This window comes from Eretmochelys imbricata, chromosome 24 (genome assembly GCF_965152235.1).
Source record: "Eretmochelys imbricata isolate rEreImb1 chromosome 24, rEreImb1.hap1, whole genome shotgun sequence".
NCBI lineage: Eukaryota > Metazoa > Chordata > Testudines > Cheloniidae > Eretmochelys > Eretmochelys imbricata.
In genome coordinates, this window is record NC_135595.1 from 15,289,710 (window position 1) to 15,310,854 (window position 21,145).

Genomic DNA, 21,145 nt, shown 5'->3' on the forward strand with positions numbered 1-21,145 from the left:
CAGGGGCAGAAGTAGTCTGGCACATCAGTTGGCAGCCCCAAGGGGGTTTCTGTGATCCAACCCGTCACACCCACTTCTTAGCAGACCCAAATATACCCTAGCCCCACCCCTTGCAACCTATGGTCATGTGTCCTGAGTTGGGGTCTTTGTCCCACCCCTTTTGTAGCCCATGGGAGGGGTAAGGGTTGAGGGTGTGCTCTGGCCAAGGCAAGGCCGTTCTTTGGCTTTTAGTGTTTACTAAAAATGCCGACCCCCCAGTTCCCCTTGCCCCCCCATCTGGTTGTTTGGCCTTGCCGTGAGATAAGGAATTGAGGCAGTTTTCAAGTGTGCACTCGTATATTACATTCCCACCGTGCCCAGTCAGACTTTAACTGCTCTTCTCTAGTCCCCTTATACCAACAGACCGATCTGGTTTAGGCAAAAGCACGAGTTACCGTGTCTGTCTTTGTTCTTAGTAAGAAACCCTTTGTTCACACGTATTAGTAAAAATGTAGATCTGCCCGATGGGTGCCCACGGGTGGGTGCCGACCCCTGTTGGTCACATGCCCCAGCCCAGTGACGCTGCCTCAGGGGGCATCTCCCAGAGCACACTAAGCACAGCAGCACGTGGGTGGCGCGGGGCTGGTGTATTGCGGGCACAGACGTGGCGGGCGCAGGGCCGTCAGTCCCAGGGGAAGGTCATGCCCAGACCCTGCATCCGCTCCCGGTAAACAGTGTCGAATCGTTGGCTCTGCGCCTCGGAGAAATGGTTCCTCCAGTCGCCACAGATCCCTGCAAACCACAGGGACATGGTCTAGGGTGCCCCTCACTCCCAACCCACAGCCCCAGGTCTCCCAGCCCTGCCTCATTCAGCTCTGCCAGTGCCCCTTAATCCTGGCCCGCAGCCCCCACCCTGGACTCACCTTTCCTCAAGAACTCCCCCTTCTGGTGGTCCATGTACTGGTCCTCCACCTGGGAGAAGTTGGACATTTTGTTCCCCTTCATGCTCTGGAAGGAGGCGTTCTCCACCACAGCAGCCATTTGCTCCTCACTCAGCTCCTTCCCCAGGAAGTGGCAGATTCTCCGCACGCTGCCCAGTGGATCCTGGGGGAGACACCCGCTGCCATGAAGGGTGGGATCTAGGGTGACTTTATTATGGTCTATGGGTGCCTCAGTTTCCCCACCTGCAAGGTACTGCTCCCCACTGGGTCCAGACAAACAGACGCCTCTGAGAGCAGAGGGCCTTGGCCACAAACCACGTCGGCTGCCTGGGGCGTGGTTAAGTGTGGGTTTGGCTCACAGGGAGGGGCTACATGTTGGCATGGCCTCAGGGGCGGGATTATATGTGGGCATAGCCACAGGGAGGGGCTACATGCGAGCATGGCCTCAGGGACGGGGTTAAGTGCAGGCATGTCCACAGGGGTCGGGGTTATGGGAGGATGAGGCCTCAGGGGCGGGGCTATGTGTGGGTGTCATCAGGGGGCGGAGTTATGCATGGGCGTGGCCCAAAGGGCGGGGTTTCCCTACCTGCTGCAGCTCCTCCTAGGTGATGGGGAAGAAGTTCTCGTTCCCCTTCAGCCCCATCCAGCCCGTGACGTGGTCGAACCAGGAGCCAAAGGGCACTGTGCAGGGGACAGCGGCATGGTGACCCCAGAGCCGGCTCCACCCGGCCCCTCCACCCTGCTCTGCCGGGGACAGCAGGGGCCTGGGAGCTGGGACACCCAGGTTCCATCCTCGCACTGGGAGGAGAGTGGGGGCTGGAGGTCAGCGGTGTTTGCAGACCCCTGATTGTGCTGCGGCTGTTTCGGGAGGGGGGCTCTGAGCTGTGCCGGGCCCTGGGCAAAGGGCTGGTCAGAGCTTGCTGGGGATGCACAAACTTGAAGCACTTGTGACTTGCTTGGAACCCAGGCGTCCGGCTCCAGAGTGGCCCCTGTGAGCCCGGGGTGCTGTTCACCATTCCCGCTTAGGAAGTCCTCAAGGAAGGAATCCAGTGAGCCAGCATCCTTGAGAAGGAGCAGCAGCTTGGAGAAGTGGTAGAGAGAGACCAGGACGTCCTTGGGGCAGCGCAGGGTGTAGATGATCTGGGGAGAGGTGAGGAGGGGGGTCACTGCTGGGGCATCATGCTACCAATTGGGGGAGGGGAGTGCCAAGTGAGCCCAGCGATGAGCCACCCACCCCGGGCCATCGCTTCCCCACCCTCTCTAGTGGGAGAAGGAATCGCCCCATCCCGCTGGCTGCACTTTCACACGCCCACATTGGTGTAACTCACACCCAGCAGCAGCCCTTGACGCAAAGCCCTGCCGGTGCCCCTCAATCCCAACCCACAGCCCCTGCTCTCCTGCCTCTCACCTTGGCCTTGGAGCGCTGCAGGGACTTGGGGAAGAGCTGCACGGGGAGATGGGAGCAGATCAGCCGGGGCGGGGGGTATTTCAGGGCAGCCTTCAGCCCATTCTGGTTGTCCACCCAGGGCGCCCGCTCCCAGTTCAGCACGCTGCGCACCCAGCCGGGGTCCCCATCACAACGGATCAGACTCAGAATCTCCAGCATCCAGTTAGTGCCTGGGGATGAAAGGGTTAATGGGCCTGAAATAATCCCTCTACTCACTGGGTCCCTCTCCGCTCCCAGAGCTGGGGAGAGAACCCAGGAGTCCCATACTGGCTCCCAGACCTTCTGCTTTAACCCACCAGACTCCCCTTCCCAGATCTGGGGATCGGATCCAGGAGTGTGGTTCCCAGCCCCCACACCACATTCACGGAGCTGAATTGACAGTGCTAAAATCTGAAGGTCTTGTTTCCCTGTGTCAGGGGTCTCCTGGCCCTGCCGGCGGCTCTGGAGAAAGCCTGTGATCAGAGTGCGCCTGCAGAGAGCCAGCCTAGCGCCAGGTGGGCGAGTTAGGTCCCCCAAAGAGCAGCCTGTTTTGTCTCACTCTGGGCTGGGGGTATGTGTGCCTGGGGTCTGGTATCTAGGAAATCAGGTCATGCGACATTGCAACCTTCCCGCTGCAAGGTTTGGTGTTTCCATCTAATGTCCTTGTGTGTGTCAGGAACTCCTGCCCCTCCACCACTCCCGCACACACACTCCACTTTGCCCCCACTCTTCTCTACCTGACTTGGGGTAGGTGACGTTGAAGACGTCGTCGTCCTGCACCTGGAATTCATTCTCCACGTAGCTCAGCACCTCGGGGGAGTAATCCAGGCATGGGAACAGCAACCCCTTGTGGGTGAAGTATTCACGTGCCATGGCAAGGCTGGGATAGAGACAGACCTCCTCGTATCAGTGCTGGCCCCCATGTGATGCTGCAGGGGACATCGTGCTGCAGGGGGCTCACCTGGGGGCACTGTGCTCCAGGGAGCGGGGTGAAGCTGTTACTTGGCTGTCCCACCCTCAGAGCCAGCTGCACCTCAGCACCAGTTGAGCCGATTCCTTGGCGTGTTCCCGGAACGACTCTAGGGCCCGTGCTGGTGGCTTCGGCCAGGAGAAGAGCCCACACCTGCGGTAGAAACCCTCTGTGGGGTTGTGTAACAGGCCCAGGCTCTCTGCTCTCACCCCTGCCCCCCCCAGCGACCCTTGAACCCGGGCAGAGCCGGTGCCATTCAGCCTTTGGAGGCCCTGCCGGGTGCTCCCTGCCCGGCAAAGTGACCTTTGGACCTGGGAGGAGCTGGTGTTTTTAATCCCCTGCGGCCCTGTCTTCTGGGGTGGCTCGTGGCTCCCAGCACCCATGGGGAGCTGGGAGTGCAGGCTCCATGGCCCATTCAGCAGCTCCACGAGGGCGGCCAACAGGGGGCGCTGATTAGTGCCCGGTGTGGGTTTGGGTTTGCAGATGTCTCCACCCCAGGGATAAAGCTAATCCCTGCCCTGCCGGACCCAGCCAGCCCTGCCCTAGAGCCGGATCAGAGCTGGGCGCCCTGGAGGGGAAAGGCCTCGTGTCCCATCAAGCCAGCCAGGCCCTGCCCTGGGGCCAGATCAGAGCTGGGCGCCCTGGAGGGGAAAACACCCATGGGCTCTCGGACAGGGAGAGGGTCAGGCTGTGGACATGGGCCCCTGGGCACCGTCAATGGAACAAACAAATTGATATGTACCAGGCTTGTTCTCCCAAGGGCAGTTCTGACACACTGCAAACCAAGTACCAGAGGGGTAGCCGTGTTAGTCTGGATCTGTAAAAGCGGCAAAGTGTCCTGTGGCACCTTATAGACTAACAGACATATTGGAGTGTGAGCTGTCATGGATGAATAGCCACTTCGTCAGATGCAGGTCATGATGTATTCACCAAGCAAAGCTTCAGCTCCAATACGTCTGTTAGGTGCCACAGGACATTTTGCCGCGACTGCAAACCAAACACACGGCTTCAGGTAGAATAAACAAACGGATTTATTACCTAGAAAGGTAGATTTACGTGATTATACGTCAAAGCATAACAAGTCAGATTTGGTCAAATGAAATAAAAGCAAAATGCATTCCGTAAAAACCCACTTCTTCAGATGCAGATGCAGAGTCAGGGGACCATTACCTCATTGCAGTTTCAAACTGCCCCAAGGAAGGGGGTGACTCCCTCAAGGGTCTGAGGGCCCCAGCGCTGGAAAGAAACACGTCAGTGAGGGGCGCAGCTCCCAGGGCTGTTTGCACCGGCATTTGACAGTGCGGCCACTTGCTGCGCTCAGCGCGGGGTTTGCTCAGATTCGTTTGTTGCTGCCTGGGCCAGCGTCCACTGTTCCCGTGAAGCTGGGCTGGGCTGGCCCCGTCCATGCCCTGACGAGGTGTGAACTGCCCCTCTGCTCTGGGAGAGTTTTGGCCTGGGCTTGCTTTAAGCCAGGATACATTTTCAGTCTCATAACTCCAGACATGAAATTATAACCTGTAACCTCACTATAACATTCCTGTAACAATGACTATAACATCCTGTAACACCCATGCTCAGTGCATCACGAGCCTTCAAAGACACCCAACATGACAAACTGCATTGGATCCCACACAATCATATTATAAAGATGAACATGGGGGTGTAGGGTGTTCCCCTGAGGTACAGAGCGTCACACTATCTATCTATCTATCTATCTATCTCCATACACCCCCTGCATCTATCCACCAACCTTCGATCTCTCTATCCCCATATACACACTCTCTCTCTCTATCCCCATGTACTCTTATCTATCCTTCCATCCGTCCATCCCTACTCTTGGCAGTCAACCAAACTCCTGTGCGGAGCAAGGAACAGGAGCCAGGTGCTGGCACTTCCAAGCTGCATGGACTGTGTGAGTCATTCTGGGTTGCTAACGCATCAGAGAAAATTTGTGGGTCTCCTTGCACCCAGTAGCCATGGCGGAGACAGGACTGCAGGTGATGCCCCCATTAAGCAGGGCTCCCGTGCGCACGAAGCATCAGCGCTGATCGGGTGTCGTTGGGCTGAGCCTGGTCCCCCTGGCAAGGGGAGCACGTCTCAGCGAAATGGGCTGTGTGGGGATGTGAAAGGGAGTGTGTGTGAGCGTGAGAGATGGGGAGTGTGTGTGGGTTCCCCATGTTCCCCTGGCCTCAGACCCTTCCTCACTCTCCACCCAGGTCCAGTTGCTCCAGCATTGCTGACTTGCCTCCACTGAGCACCTGGCGGATCTCCGGTGTCTTTATCCCCTGGGGGGGTTGGGCTGGCAAAAACAACCTGCCCCCCTACAGGGCAATGGACCCCGGTGTCTCCACCCCGCCTGCCACGCTGGGGTCTGGCTGGAGGCCCAGGGCGTTGAGGCCATACTGTCTGCAACCCAGGGATGGAGCCGTGGGCTTTTTATCTGTGGCTTAAAGCATGGATTTGATCGGAGGGCGCTGGCTCATTAGAGGAATTGCTTCCTGAACGAGATAGCCTGAGGGGGTGGGGACAGGGCGGGGTTGGGGGGAGAAAAAGCCTCAATGACTTCAGGGTCTGCTTGTGCAGAGGCAGAGGCAAACTCACAGCCATGAGGCCAGGGGGATGGGCCTGTCCCGGCCAGGGGCATGGCAGGCTGGCAGTCAGGGCCCGGTGGTGACGTGGAGCAGGAAGGGCTTGGAGTCAGTGCTGCTCCTCTTTCCCCCTCCAGTCGGTGTTTGCTGAAGCAGCTCCCCATTCAACGGAACATCCCCACCCGGGGCCCCTGTCCCTTGTCCGGGTGGGGGGCCAAGGGCAAGACTTCTGGCCTTTGGGGCATCGTGCCCACTCTGCCTGCAATGTAATGCTGTGCACCTGAGGGCAGCCACCTGCACCCCGCCACACGCTCCCCGGACAGGCCCAGGCTCCTTCTGGCGTGCTTCACATGAACCCTGTGTGTCTCAGTTTCCCTGTGCTGCCTGTTTAACAAGGCGGTGGGAGAGGGTTTGCTGTTGCAGAGGACCAGGTGTGACCTCGCCTCGCAGCCGGGACCCCGGACAACAGCCTGGAGATGGGGTCCCCTAACGACCGGTGACCTGGTGACCAGGAGGCCCAGCCCAGCTTGGCAGTCAGCTGGGTCTGGCCAGTGGGAGGACAAAGGGCTGCGCAGAGAGGAGAGAGGGGAACAAAGGAGGAAGAGAGAGGGCCTTCCTCCCTCTTCCTCCTTCCTCCTCCTATGGCGAAGGGATAGCTCAGTGGTTTGAGCTTTGGCCTGCTAAACCCAGGGTTGTGAGTTCAATCCTTGAGGGGGCCATTTAGGGATATGGGGCAAAAATTGGGGATTGGTCCTGCTTCGAGCAGGGGGTTGGACTAGATGACCTCCTGAGGTCCCTTCCAACCCTGATAGTCTATGAACCTCTATGGCGACCTGTTTACCTGGGACGGAGGACAAAGGACAGGAGCCGAGCTGTTGGGGAAGGGGATATAGGATGCTCGGTGGGAAGGAGGGGGCTGCTGGACTGGCGAGGGAGCAGGCAGAGCCCCCCTGGATGCAGGGGAGACCTAGATGTGCTCTGCTGGGGGAGGCCAGCAGAGTTTCCTCTGCTGGGTTCAGACGCTCAATAAACCCTCCTGTGTTACGCTGGCTGAGAGTCGCTCTGGTCTGGAGAACAGGGGGCATTATTTCCTCTGGGCACGGAGGCCCTGGGGGTCCAGAGTGAGGGGACTCCCTGAGGGGGCCCACGGCAAGAGACAGGCGTGTTAAGGCTCAGAGAGGTGCAGTCCCAGGGGCCAGAGGGGCTTAACCCCTGAGAGAGAGTGGACGCCCAAGAAGGGCTGTCGCTCTGAAGGGGGTTCCCCTCAGGGACTATATGGAGCCAAGACAGCACAAGTCCTGTGAGTCCGTGACAGGACCCCAGGGGGTTGGGGAACAGCACCAGGGAAGAGGGAGGAAGGCAGCTCAGCAGGACTGGATGGGGGCACCAGGGGCCTCCCCCACCGTGTTTTGGGTCTGGCCCACATCTGGCCCCTGCAGGCAGTGAATTGGAGGGGCTCACCCAGGCTCCTAGGGGTCCTCAGGATACTTTGGTTCCATTTCCAATCCTTCCCCAGCTCCTGCAGGGGTCAGCCTCCCTGGATCCCTGGGCCTTGGGCTAGTGACATAGGGATCCGCTGTTCTCTTCAGGTCTGGTTTGAGCACCAGGGATTAGCCACGGCTTCCACGTGCCCATGAGACAGGGAAGCCACCCCAGGCAGCGCCCATAGCACCTGGTTCAAACTCAAATCCTCCCCTCCCTGGTGTGGATTGGAGCTGGGTGCATGCCGTGTTTATTGTGAATACAGAAAGAATCAGAGGAAGCAATCAGTAAAAGCTATAACTTTCCATTCACTCACTCACTCATTCACACACACTCAAGTTCTGCAAGGTTGTTATTATAGTTACCAGCCTAGGAGTTGCTCGGGCCAAGTCACTGGCGAGGCGGCCTGGACATGAGGACGGAGCCGGGCCTTGTCAGATGTGCATCCGACGCTCCTTGAAGTTGGTTGCAGAAACAGACCCAAAGTCCTCAGTCTTTAGGGTCTGTCTTTATAGGGATCCATCCTCATACAAGTCTACGGGGTTTACCTCGTCATGCTGTTCTCACGTTTGAAGTGATAGCCAATCACACAGATGGTACAGCAATGACGGTCCTCTTCGGTTCCTCGGCCCCCTCGTCCTTGGGGCGGTTGGGGTGGATTCTAGTGTGTCCTCAGGCTTATCGCCCAGCGCATTCTTCGGCCACACGGTCCTGTCGTTTATTATGATTCTTCGGCCTCAACCTTTTTATTACTCATCCAAACAGACAACCCCAATCACACACTCTATTTCACATAACATATTTCCTATCACATCTGCATTTTATTACCAAGTCCTTTAACAAAACCATTCTGAAATCACTGGGGCACGACAGGCTCCAACAGACCTATTCATACCACGTGTTACCTGTGACAAGAAAACAAGCAGGATAAAAACACAAGAGTGGGGCTCACCAGATCTCATTCCTGAGTTCAGGAAAACAGTTGTAATAGCAGCTGTCCTTAATGATAATCTTATCACTTTAGAACAGGATGTTTCGGGATGTGCTTCTACAATTAACATAGACCTTGTAAACTGACAGGAATAATTCGATTAGCACAGACTCAGCAAGCTGGGAGGCATATTTCTTTCTAATGGTCAGGCCAAATCTGGGGTCTGTACTGGGCCAATCTTTCTCACACTCCCCCATAACATAAATGTATTAATTATTACTTTCATCCAGCAATGACAGTATCCCCGCCCGCCCGGCCATGGGAAGCACAGAACTGGACCGAGTCGTGTCAGGGTGGGATCAGGTAGACTGGTTCTCTCTGGGCTGGAACAGAGCTGCAGCCACCTCTGGGGCAGGGCAGCCAGGGAACAGCCGCATGGTGACACCGCATGGGGATGGCTCGTCCGGCGCTGAGATGCAGCCACCGCCGGAGTGGACACTCTAGGCTCCCTTTGACCACGCCTGAGACAAGCTGGTCAGGTGAGTGGGTCGCAGGGTGGGAGGTTATCTCGGCATCCCACGTTCTCCCTTGGAGGACTGGGTGGAGCGCAAACTGGCTGCTTCAAAAGGGTCTGATTTCATGTGGGGGAGCGGTCCCTGCTCCTTTTGGTTGGTTCCCCCTTGCCCCAGTACAGCCCCGGACCCCAGCACTCAGATGGGAGCCGAGCCCCCTGCACTGGGGGACACAGAGACCTTCACGTCGTTAACCTGGAGCTAGGGGCTGGTGCTTAGGGCTGGAGTGATTCCAGGCCAGGCCTTGAGATGCAGTGAGCTGCTCAGGGGAGTCTGGATACAAGGACCAGCAATGCCACAGGACAATACACCTCAAGTTAAACCTCCCTCCCAGCATGGGGGCCATGGCCCAAGGTATGCAAAAGGCTCTGGCAGCAGCTGCTTAGCCTGGGGCCAACACCTGCCATTTCCCACCTAGAGTGGGATAGAACCCAGGAGTCCTGGCTCCCATCCCCCTGCTCTAACCCACCGGATCCCATTCTCCCATCGTCCCCCATTCCATTTTGATCAGGTCCCACCTCCACGTGCAGATACTAAAGGGTTAAGCAGCTGCAGATCCCTGTGGCATACAGGGCTGCTTCCCCATTTACTCAACTAATCCCAGCTGGGATCCTCCTTCCTGGGGAGGGAAGAGCCTCTGGCCCAGGGCCCGGCCCATCTCCCAGCATCTACAAAAGGAGGTGTGGGAGGGGCACAGGTTGCTGTAAGCACTAAACCCCACTCCCCTGCCAGAGCTGGGGATAGAACCCAGGAGTCCTGGCATCCAGCCCCAGCCCCCCACCCCCTGATTTTAACCACTAGACCCCAATCCAGGGGAATTGCTCAACTTTGCCTGGAGACTGGTGTTCCCCAAGCACATGGGACTGAGGGTATAAAACAGAACACAGGGGCCCCATGCTGGGCCTTTCTCCTGCCCCCACCTTGTCATGAAGTGTGGGGGAGTCCGGGGCCTGCACTCCTCTTCCTGGGATTCACTGTGACTCTCAGCCAGCCAGTAAAACGGAAGGTTTATTGGACCACAGGAACACAGTCTAAAACAGAGCTTGTGGGTACAACCAGGACCCCTCAGTCAAGTCCTTCCGGGGGGCAGGGAGCTCAGACCCCCGCCCTGGGGTTCCCTGCATTCCATCACCCAGCACCAAACTGAAACCAAAAACCCCCCAGCAGGCTCTCTCCTGCAGCCTTTGTCCAGTTTCCCGGGCAGAGGTGTCACCTCCCCCTCCCCCTCCCGGCTCAGGTGACAGGCTCTCAGGTCTCCAATCCCCAGTGAACCTCCCCTGCCACATTCCCAGGTCAACACTCCCCCCTCCCTGCTGCGTCACACACTTACACTGCAATCAACCAAGACACTCAGAAGAAGACTGAAGACCCCAACAGAGGACACTGGCCCAGGTTTCAAGGGTCAAACCTGTGTACTATGAATTTCAATATCCAGTGGGGAAAGAAAAACTGCTTAATCTAGATGTTGCCCAGTCTAATAGGGTTGAGCGTTTAGACTGCGTGCTTACAGAATCATAGAACTGGAAGGGACCTCCGGAGGCCATCTAGTCCAGTCCCCTGCACTTATATTTTCTTTTCTTTCGGTAACTAACTCTGCCTTTTTGCCTATCACTTAATATCACTTAAAATCTCTCTTTTGTTGTCAATAAACTTCTTTAACTGTATATCTTTACCAGTGAGTTTGTATTCAGTGTGAAAAATCTGCTCAGGTTTGCAAAGGCTGGTGTATAGCCACTTTCCACTGATGAAATGGTGAACCAATTAATAAATCTGCATTACTCGTCATGAGCAGTGCAAGACAGCATATTCCTGAGGTGCAAGGCTGGGAGCTGGGGGAATTTGGCCTTTCATGGCAGGTGCCTTTCCCTGTGAGATTCATAAGTGGCTCTGGGAGCTTTCAGGCAAGCGAGCTGGGTATGGGGTCTCCCCATGCGGTTGTGCTGAGTGATCACAGCACCCAGAAAGGTTTGCTACTTGTCACGAGCAAGGCACAGTGAGAGACAGCTCAGGTTGGAGAGAGTTTAGGGGGTACAGTGGTCCCCCAGTCCCAGGCTGCAGCCCAGGGATCCCTGCATCACAGGGTTCTGGGCCAAGACTGGGGTCCTAGGCACTCCTGGAATACACCTAATAAATAATGTACAGCACCTAGCACGAGGGGGTCCTGGGCCAAGACTGGGGTCCTCAGCACTCCTGGAATACACCGAACAAGCAGCACTAATAATGTGCAGTGCCTGTCTGGGGCGCCTGGGGGCTGTGGCTGTGCAAAAAATAAATGACACTCACGAACGATGCCATTGGCACACGAGGAACTGGGGGTAACAGGGCCAGGAATCAGTGGATGCTGGAAGGTTTCCCCTTGTCAGAGGAGGGAAGGCCTGGAACAACCTACCTCCCAGTCGGTGTCGGGGGCAAAGACCCTCACTAGTCCAAGGGCGGGAGGCACGGGAAGTGTTCGTTCCTGCTGCTGCCTGCTGGATGGGGTCATGTTCAGGGGCGGCAAGTTATATCTCCACATGGTGCCTTAGCACCTGCAACATTCAGAGCCCCGAAACCCAGCTCCACCAATATTTGGGGCAGGGTGTCCCCCCCCCCGGCCCCACCTGCCACCCCCGAGTGTCCCCTGGCCCCCTCTTGCTGCCTTCCCTGCCCCTGCGCCTCTGCCCTGCAGCTCCATGCTGCCTCCTGTTAGGATATAGATATTCAGGCCTGTCTGTAAAGGCCTATACTCTAAGAATTTAGGTGTATTCTTATCACTTGGCTAGTTCCAGAGGTATAAAAGAAAGAATCAAAACCACTATCTGCTGGTGTAAGGGCCTTCTCTTACTGTGACAGTCTGAGGCCCTGTTCTTAGGCTAAGGCCTTTGGCTAAGCAGCAGAGGCAGCCATAAGCTGGGAAGCGACCGGTCACCTCCTCACATTCCAAACTAGTCACACTGAAATAAGGTGCTATTCGGCTGTTAGGAATACAATCCTGTCCTGATAGTTCCTATCACCTCCAGAGAAAGGGAAGTGCCTAGAAAATGTAAAAGGAAACTTAGTTTGATAGCATCCTGTCTGGCAAGAACTCACTTATCAATAGCTGGGATGTGAAATCCTCACTTCTGTGTTGTCTTGTCATTGTAGTTCCCACTTTGCTATTGTTCGTCTGTATAATCTCTGTCTGGTTCTGTGATTGTTCCTGTCTGCTGTATAATTAATTTTGCTAGGTGTAAACTAATTAAGGTGGTGGGATATAATTGGTTACATAATCATGTTACAATATGTTAGGATTGGTTAGTTAAATTTCAGGAAAATGATTGGTTAAGGTATAGCTAAGCAGAACTCAAGTTTTACTATATAATCTGAAGTCAATGAGGAAGTGACTGGGTGTGGGTGGGGGTGGGCATGTGGGTGTGTGAGATGGGAACAGGGAATGGGGGTAAGAAAATTGGAATCATGTTTTGCCAAAGGGGGAGATGGGAACAGGGAATGGGAGTAGGGAAGTTGGAATCATGTTTGGCTAAGGGTAGGAATGGGAACAGGGACACAGGTCTAAGGCTCTGTGGTGTCAGAGCTGGGAAGGGGGACACTAAGGAAGGAAACTGGAATCATGCTTGCTGGAAGTTCACCCCAATAAACATCGAATTGTTTGCACCTTTGGACTTTGGGTATTGTTGCTCTCTGTTCATGCGAGAAGGACCAGGGAAGTAAGTGGGTGAAGGAATAAGCCCCCTAACACCTCCCTGCAGCGACTGCTGCCCTGGGGTCCTAGTGCCCCCATCTCGACCGCCAGGGCAGACTGACTGAGCCTGCCCTTCCACCTCAGACCCTTCCCTTTTCTGGCGGGACCCTCCACCAGCACAGGGCCCCTGCCCACAGCCACCGCTCCTGCCCCATGCTGGGCAAGGGGCAGCCCCACCACTCACCCCCAGTGAGGCTACAATCAGGGGCAACAGCGGGGGAGGAGATCGCTCGCAGCACCCCCCGGCTCCCACCATGGGGGAGGCGAGGGAGATTCCTGGACCTGAGAGGGACCCTAGGAGCACGTGCAGTGGCAGTGGTGGGGGTGAGTGTGCTGCTGGGGGGGCGTGAAAGGGGGCTCCTCCCCAGAGCTCACTGCTGCCGGCAGGGAAAGGGCTGGGGGATGTCCTCCTCTCTGGCCCCTGTCCCACAGCAGCCTGCCTGCACTCCAAACTCATCCCCAGCCCTGCCCCACCCCAGAGCCCACACACCCACCAGAGCCCTCATCCCCCTGCACCCCAACCCTCTGCCCCAGCCCTGAGCCCCCTTCAGCACCACAAACCCCTCATCTCCAGTCCCAGCCAAAGCCCTCATCCCACCACACCCCAACCCTCTGCCCCAGCCATGAGCCTCTCTAACCCCCAAGCTCCCCAGTCTCACACACAGAGTCCTCACCCCCTACACCTCTACTCTTGCCCTGAGCCCCTCCCACACCCCAAACCCCTCATCTGCAGCCACACCCCACAGCCCTCACCCTGCACCCCGTCCCTCCGCACCCCTTCCCATTCCCAAACTCCTTCCCAGAGCCTGCACCCTGCACCCTAATCCCATGCCCCAGCCTAGGGCCTGCACCCCAGACCTCCTCCCCCACCCAAACACCCTCCCAGAGCCTTGGGCAGGAGGGGGGCGGAGTTTGGGCAGGGGCAGGTTCTGGGCACCACCAAAATTTCTACAAACCTGCCACCCCATGTCATGATCTGTTCATGGCAAACCCAGAGAACTTAGATTAGAAAACCAAATCCACTTGCTGGAAAGTTGCCACGTCACCTGGTTTTATTTCTTAGAATCCAAAGGCCTGACGCACAGGAACCCAAACTAGAGAGACACAGAGCGGGCTGCTCCTTGAGGCACCGAGGCTCAACTCCCATGCCATGCTCTCTTTAAATACACCGCAGATGAGCCTTGCCGTGTGCGCACTGGCCTCTGCTGGACACAGGCCCAGCCGGCTCTGCCTATTGCAGATGTGCTAATGACGCTGCCCCAGGGGGCATCTCCCAGGGCACACTAAGCACAGCAGCACGTGGGTGGCGCGGGGCTGGTGTATTGCGGGCACAGACGTGGCGGGCGCAGGGCCGTCAGTCCCAGGGGAAGGTCATGCCCAGACCCTGCATCCGCTCCCGGTAAACAGTGTTGAATCGTTGGCTCTGCGCCTCCGAGAAATGGTTCCTCCAGTCACCGCAGATCCCTGCAAACCACAGGGGACATGGTCTAGGGTACCCCTCACTCCCAACCCACAGCCCCTGCTCCTCAGTCCTGCCCCTGCAAGCTCTGCCCATGCCCCTCACTCCAGACCTGCAGCCCTGGGTCTCCCAGCCCTGCCTCATTCAGCTCTGCCAGTGCCCCTTAATCCTGGCCCGCAGCCCCCACCCTGGACTCACCTTTCCTCAAGAACTCCCCTTTCTGGTGGTCCATGTACTTGTCATCCAACTGGGAGAAGTTGGACATTTTGTTCCCCTTCATGCTCTGGAAGGAGGCGTTCTCCACCACAGCGGCCACTTGCTCCTCACTCAGCTCCTTCCCCAGGAAGTGGCAGATTCTCCGCACGCTGCCCAATGGATCCTGGGGAAGGCACCCACTTTCATGAAGGGTGGGATCTGGGGTGACTTTATTATGGTCCATGGGTGCCTCAGTTTCCCCAGCTGGAAGGTACTGCTCCCCACTGGGTCCAGACAAACAGACACCTCTGAGGGCAGAGGGCCTTGGCCACAAGCCATGTCGGCTGCCTGGAGCGTGGTCAAGTGTGGGTTTGGCTCACAGGGAGATAGGCTACATGTTGACATGGCCCAGGGGCGGGATTATATGTGGGCATAGCCACAGGGAGGGTCTACATGTGCGCATGGCCTCAGGGACGGGGTTAAGTGCAGTCATGTCCACAGGGGTTGGTGTTATGTGAGGATGAGACCTTAGGTCGGGGCTATGTGTGGGTGCCACCAGGGGGCGGAGTTATGTGTGGGCGTGGCCCAAAGGGCGGGGTTTCCCTACCTGCTGCAGCTCCTCGTAGGTGATGGGGAAGAAGTTCTTGTTGCCCTTCAGCCCCATCCAGCCGATGACGTGGTCGAACCAGGAGCCATAGGGCACTGTGCAGGGGACAGCGGCATGGTGACCCCAGAGCCGGCTCCACCCGGCCCCTACACCCTGGTCTGCTGGGGACAGCAGGGGCCTGGGAGCTGGGACACCCGGGTTCCATCCTGGCACTGGGAGGAGAGTGGGGGCTGGAGGTCAGCGGTGTTTGCAGACCCCTGGTTGTGCTGTGGCTGTTTGGGGAGGGGGGCTCTGAGCTGTGCCGGGCTCTGGGCAAAGGGCTGGTCAGAGCTGGCTGGGGATGCACAAACTCGAAGCACTTGTGACTTGCTTGGGACCCAGGCGCCCAGCTCCAGAGTGGCCCCTGCGGACCCGGGGCGCTGCTCACCATTCCCGCTCAGGAAGTCCTCGAGGAAGGAGTCCAGTGAGCCAGGGTCCTTGAAGAGGCGCAGCAGCTTGGAGAAGTGGTAGAGCGAGACCAGGACGTCCTTGGGGCAGCGCAGGGTGTAGATGATCTGGGGAGGGGTGGGGAGGGGGGGGTCACTGCTGGGGCGTCATGCTACCAATTGGGAGAGGCGGGTGCCAAGTGAACACAGTGATTAGCCACCCACCCTGGGCCGTCACTTCCCCACCCTCTCTAGAGGGAGAAGGAATCACCCCATCCCACTGGCTGCACTTACGCACACCCACATTGGTGTAACTCACACCCAGCAGCAGCCCTGGATTCACCCCTCTCCTGATACACAGCCCTGCCGGTGCCCCTCAATCCCGACCCACAGCCCCCACTCTGCCGCCTCTCACTTTGGCCTTGGAGCGCTGCAGGGACTTGGGGAAGAGCTGCACGGGGAGATGGGAGCAGATCAGCCGGGGCGGGGGGTATTTCAGGGCAGCCTTCAGCCCATTCTGGTTGTCCACCCAGGGCGCCCGCTCCCAGTTCAGCACGCTGTGCACCCAGCCGGGGTCCCCGTCACAATGGATCAGACTCAGAATCTCCAGCATCCAGTTAGTGCCTGGGGATGAAAGGGTTAATGGGCCTGAAATAATCCCTCGACTCACTGGGTCCCTCTCCGCTCCCAGAGCTGGGGAGAGAACCCAGGAGTCCTGGCTCCCAGATCTTCTGCTTTAACCTACCAGCCTCCCTTTCCCAGATCTGGGGATCGGTTCCAGGAGCCTGGTTCCCAGCCCCCACACCACATTCACGGAGGTGAATTGACAGTGCTAAAATCCGAAGGTCTTGTTTTCCTGTATCAGGGTCTCCTGGCCCTGCTGACGGCTCTGGAGAAAGCCTGTGATCAGAGTGCGTCTGCAGAGAGCCAGCCTAGCACCAGGTGGGCGAGTTGGGCCCCAGGGAGCAGCCTGCTTTGTCTCGCTGGGGATATGGGAGCCCGGGCTCTGACATCTAGGAAAGCAGGTCATATGATGTTGCAACCTTCCAGCTACTGGGTTTGGTGTTTCCATCTAATGTCCTTGTGTGTGTCAGGAATGCCCCCCCCGCCACACACACCCACCCACACACTTCGCTTTGCCCCCGCTCTCCTCTACCTGACTTGGGGTAGGTGACGTTGAAGATGTCGTCGTCCCGCACCTGGAATTCATTCTCCACATAGCTCAGCGCCTCGGGGGAGTAATTCAGACATGGGAACAGCAACCCCTTGTGGGTGAAGTATTCATGTGCCATGGCAAGGCTGGGACAGAGACAGACCTCCCAGCATCAATGCTGGCCCCCGTGTGATACTAGGGGACATCGTGCTGCAAGGGTTCGGTAGGGGGAGCTGTCGTGCAGGGAGCGGGGCAGGGGCTCAGTAGGGGGCACCGTGCTGCAGGGAACGGGGTGAAGCTGTTACTTGGCTGTCCCATCCCAGAGCCAGCTGCATCTCAGCAACGGTTGAGCCGATTCCGTGGCTTGTTCCCGGAATGACTGTAGGGCCCTTGCTGGTGGCTGTGGCTGGGACAACAGCCCATGCTTGGGGTGGGAGCCCTCTGTGGGGTTCTGCAACAGGCCCAGGCTCTCTGCTCTCCCCCTAGCTACCTTCGGGCCTGGGCAGAGCCAGTGCCATTCAACCTTTGGAGGCCCTGCCGGGTGCTCCCTGCCCGGCACAGTGACATGGACCTGAGCTGAGCTGGCACCTTTAATCCCCCAGGGCACTGTGCCCCTGCCCAGCTGTGTCAGGTGCCCGGGTCCTGGTGTGGGAGGGAGGGGGCAGATGTGTGGCAGATCCTGTTCATTCCCCCCCCTCCCCCGGAGGAGTCGCTTTCATGGCAGCAGGTCATCAGCCTCGGGGGTGGGGGAACCATCCAGCCTGAGTCACCCCCCTTCCCTGCTCCACATCAACCCCTCCATGGGGAGCTGGGAGTTCAGGCTCCATGGCCCATTCAGCAGCTCCACGAGGGCAGCCAACAGGGGGCGCCGATTAGTGCCCGTTGTGGGTTTGGGTTTGCAGATGTCTCCACCCCAGGGATACAGCTAATCCCTGCCCTGCCTCTGCCTGACCCAGCCAGCCCTGCCCTGGAGCCAGATCAGAGCTGGCACCTGGGGGGGAAAGGCCCGTGTCCCACCAAGCCAGCCAGGCCCTGCCCTGGGGCCAGATCAGAGCTGGGCGCCCTGGAAGGGAACACACCCGTGGGCTCTCAGGCAGGGAGAGGGTCAGGCTGCAGACATGGGCCCCTGGGCACCGTCCCTGAGCTGTGTGTGTGCGGGGCGGGATGGGGGTATTTAAGAAGGGCCCTGCTGGGTCAGCCCAGGGTCTATTTAGCCTGGGATCCTGTCTGACAATGTCCCGCCCCCCACCCCGGGATGCAGTTATGGAGTGATCCTGCCGGCTTCTGGTGGTGTGAGGTTTAGGGACTCCCGGCACGTGGGGCTGCGTCCTGCCCATCCTGGCTAGTGGCCAGCGAAGGTCCCGTCCTTCAGGTGCTCACCTCATGCTCCGTTGAACCCGTTACCACACGCCCGGCCAGTGAGGGGCCCAGCTTGCCAGTGTGTTGGGTGAAGGGGGGATTCCTTTGCTCTTTCTTTGTTGGGCAACCCCTAGTCTTTGTGTTACTTGTCCCTAGTCACCTTCTCCACCCCAGGCAGGATTCATAGACCTCTGTCATCCCCCTGCAGCCGTCTCTTCTCCCAGCTGAACAGTCCCGGGCTAGAATCTCCCCTCCCACGGATGCTCTGCCATCCCCCTCAGCACTTTTGTTCCCCTTTTCTGCACCTTTTGCAAACCCCTGTATCCTTTCTGAGACGGGGCGCACCCGGGCTTCATAGAGCCAAATTATGCTATTTGCTGTCTTAGTTTCTAGCCCTTTCATTCTGCAGTCAGTAGTGCTGCTATTTCCGAGCTGAGCTCCTTCCCAGCTCTTGGGGGGAGCCCTCTGGGCTGGGGTGAGGGTGCTGTTCAATTTCTCAGTTTGCTCCAACCCTCCACCCTGGGTGGACTAGTCTCCCGAGCTGTCTGCCAGGCCTCCTGCTCCTGAGGGACAGAACCGGCCTGGTGGGTTTTGCATCTTTAGAAAACGGCTTCTCCCCATGCTCCATGCCCAGCTGCCAGAGCCCGTCAGCTTTTCCCTTCTGCACCCCCAATCAGCCCCCACTGGGATCTGACGTCCAGATTTGAACAGATCGTTTTGCCCCCACATGCCACCCTTGCTCTGCTCTCCAGCCTGGGCTGTTCTTCTGGGCCCCTGGCTGGCTCCTTGGTTTTGGGGGCACATCTAGGCTGAGCTGCTCCCAAGGTTGCCCTCGCGAATTGCCCTGGGCTTAGTTCCCCCGTGGGAGCGGGCGGGAGTTCTGTGTGAGGTCTGGGCTTCTCCCAGTCTGCATCTGTAACCACACTGCAGTCACGGGCCCATTCCCCTCCTGCTGCCTGGGTGTAAATCAGGAGTGACGCCATTGCAGTCAGGGGGCAAGTTCCCCTCTCGCTGCCCCAGGGTAAATCAGGAGTGACCCCATTCCACTCACTAGGGCTGCCCCCGCAGCTCCCTGGGGTGGCTCTGGATTTGCCCCCAGCTCGGGCAGTGACTCTGGCTGCTGGGCAAGGGCCGGGATCGCCTCGGGGGCGCAGGGGGCTCTGGGCCGGGGACCCCTAGGGGTCTGGGAATTCCCAGGCACGGGGCTCAGGTACTCACCCCAGCTCCGGCAGGTCTGGGCTGCCTCTGTCCCGAGCTCTGGCCCAGCCTCCTCCCGGCCCCACCCTGGCCCTGGCATTAACCCTTCAGTGCCCAACCAGCCTGCGGGGGGGGGGAGTTGGGGGCGGGGACAGGATGTATGTGGCTCTGACCCTCTGCTGACCCCCAACATCCCACCCTTCCCCCCCCCCCCCCCCCCGCTCTGTCCTCCCCCACCGCACTCTCAGCACCTGGGATTTCTGTTGCTTTCTTCCCCCTCCCGACAATCTCCACCTCCTGGCCCCCAGGTGTGTGGTAGATCCAGCCTCCCATGGCCCCGCTCCCCTCCTCAGGACGGGAGGGGGCAGAAAAGGCGGGGGGAGGGGAGCAAGGCAGGGGAGGGGCAGTGTGGGTATGGGGCAGGCCAGGGGCGGCTGCACTGGGGGTGGAATTGGGACATCTCTGTTTTGTAGGGAGCCCCTGTGGGAATTTTCTTAACTCAGGAAATAACAACAGGACTTGGCGGTGCCCCATCCCAGCTCAGACCCCCCTCCCCTGGCTCCCAGCCCCCCAACTATGGCCCAGCCCCTTCCCCTGGCTCCCAGCCCCCTCCTCCAGCTCTGAGTGCCTCAACCATGGCCCAGCCCCCTCCTCCCTCTCCCAGCTCACAATCCCCTCCACCGCTCCCCCTGCTCCCAGCCCTAAAATCACAGCCCAGGCCCCTCCTCCTCCCTACCCTGCTCTCAGCCCCCCACCCGTCACAGCCCAGCCCCCTTCTCCCTACCCAGCTTCCAGCGCCTCCCCCACAGCTCACCCCCCACTATTCTCTACCCAGCTTCCAGTTGCCCTCCCGCTTCCTATGTTAAAAACCAAAGGCAGGTGCAGCAGAAGAGCTGGTGCAACAGTGTGTTCTCAGGGCCTCGGCAGGCTAGTGCCTTTGTGTAAATCTGGAGTAAATCCATTGGAGTCACTGGGGCCAATCCCCCTCTCGCTCACCCCGTCTCTTATCTCACCCTCCCTGCCCCCAATTCCACTCTTCTGCCCATGGTTGGGCCCATCCATCCCCCCATCCCCAGGGCTGAGAACCCCACATCTGATGGCTGTGCTAAGAACTCAAAGGGTTAAAGCAGGGCCAGACCCATCCCTGCTCCCGCTTGGCTGGGTGGAATCAGACCCCCTGGGTTCCCTGTGCTGGGAAAACGGCACCTATGCTGAGCGCTGGGCTGGGCATTGCCCCCAGAGCCCTGTGAATCCCCAGGCCAAGAGCCAGGCCCAGCTGGGACCCAGTCACAGGGCTGGGGGCTGCCTCCCCTGGCAATGCAGAGTGACGGTGCTGCCTGAAATCCCCTTAACTCTGCCCTAGATCCATAGGTGCTGGAACTAGCAGTGCGGGGGTGCTGTCGCCCTCTTACCCCCTTTCCCCTGCCCAATCTTGAAGTGGTTTCCCTTATATCCAGGGTTTACAGTTTGGTTCAGTGGCTCTCAGCACCCCCACCGTACAAACTGTTCCAGCTCCGCTGCCTGGATCCCAGCCCAGACTTGGCCCAATGTGTCCTGCGCTTTATAGGATGGACACATGGAGTTATAATGGCAGGGGCAGCATGGTGCAGCCCAGAGAGCCCAGGAGTGGGACCCAGGATTCCTCGGTTCAATCCCCAGCTCTGGGCAGGGAGTGGGGTTTAGTGCTTAGAGTGGGGGGCTGGGAGCCAGGACTCCTGGGTTCTAGCCCCACCTCTGGGAGAGGTGTGGGGTCTAGTGGTTAATGTGGGGGTACGCCTGGGAACCAGGACTCCTGGGTTCTATCCTGACCTCTGCTCAAGCCTCCTTGTGATTTTGTGCACAAAATCTGTCCCTCGGTGGCCCCCTCTCTGCAATGGGGCTGCTGCGTAGAGCCTGGAGAGCGAGGATGACCCTGCCCCGCATGAGTAAGAGACCAAAGAATGATACAATTCCCTGACAACAAGCTGCATTGGCACCCAGAAGGCTGAGCGCAGCAGCCCCCCCTCTGGAGAGCAGGCGCTGAAGGGTTCAGATTTTGCCAACTGACTCTTCTGCCAAGCAGGACTGTGGGAGGTTTGGGAGGGTGCACGTGGCCACAGCACAAGCCACAGGGCAGGGAGCGGGGGTGGCCTCCAGCTGC

The 21,145-nt window shown here is 58.5% G+C and overlaps 2 protein-coding genes across 2 annotated transcripts; both read right to left on the reverse strand.

The window, feature by feature from the left end:
* Positions 1-661: 661 nt before the first annotated feature.
* Positions 662-3,219, reverse strand: LOC144279570 (sulfotransferase 2B1-like). Its single transcript, XM_077841132.1, is given in 6 exon segments — positions 662-771; positions 903-1,083; positions 1,507-1,601; positions 1,934-2,060; positions 2,329-2,537; positions 3,084-3,219. Coding segments are annotated over 6 exon segments (858 nt in total).
* Positions 3,220-13,964: 10,745 nt separating this feature from the next.
* Positions 13,965-16,588, reverse strand: LOC144279569 (sulfotransferase 2B1-like). Its single transcript, XM_077841131.1, has 6 exons — positions 16,453-16,588; positions 15,712-15,920; positions 15,299-15,425; positions 14,872-14,966; positions 14,268-14,448; positions 13,965-14,074 (listed from the first exon to the last, which is right to left on the reverse strand). The coding sequence occupies exons 1-6, from the start codon at positions 16,586-16,588 to the stop codon at positions 13,965-13,967; spliced, it is 858 nt and encodes a 285-aa protein (XP_077697257.1).
* Between the last annotated feature and the right edge of the window lie 4,557 nt (positions 16,589-21,145).

Excerpts from the sequence above, each read along its gene's own strand:
- LOC144279569 (XM_077841131.1), bottom strand. The coding sequence starts at position 16,588 with ATGGCACATGAATACTTCACCCACAAGGGGTTGCTGTTCCCATGTCTG. Across the intron at positions 15,921-16,452 it reads CGTCACCTACCCCAAGTCAG|GCACTAACTGGATGCTGGAG; the intron begins GTAGAGGAGAGC and ends TTTCATCCCCAG. Across the intron at positions 14,449-14,871 it reads CCTACGAGGAGCTGCAGCAG|GATCCATTGGGCAGCGTGCG; the intron begins GTAGGGAAACCC and ends TGCCTTCCCCAG.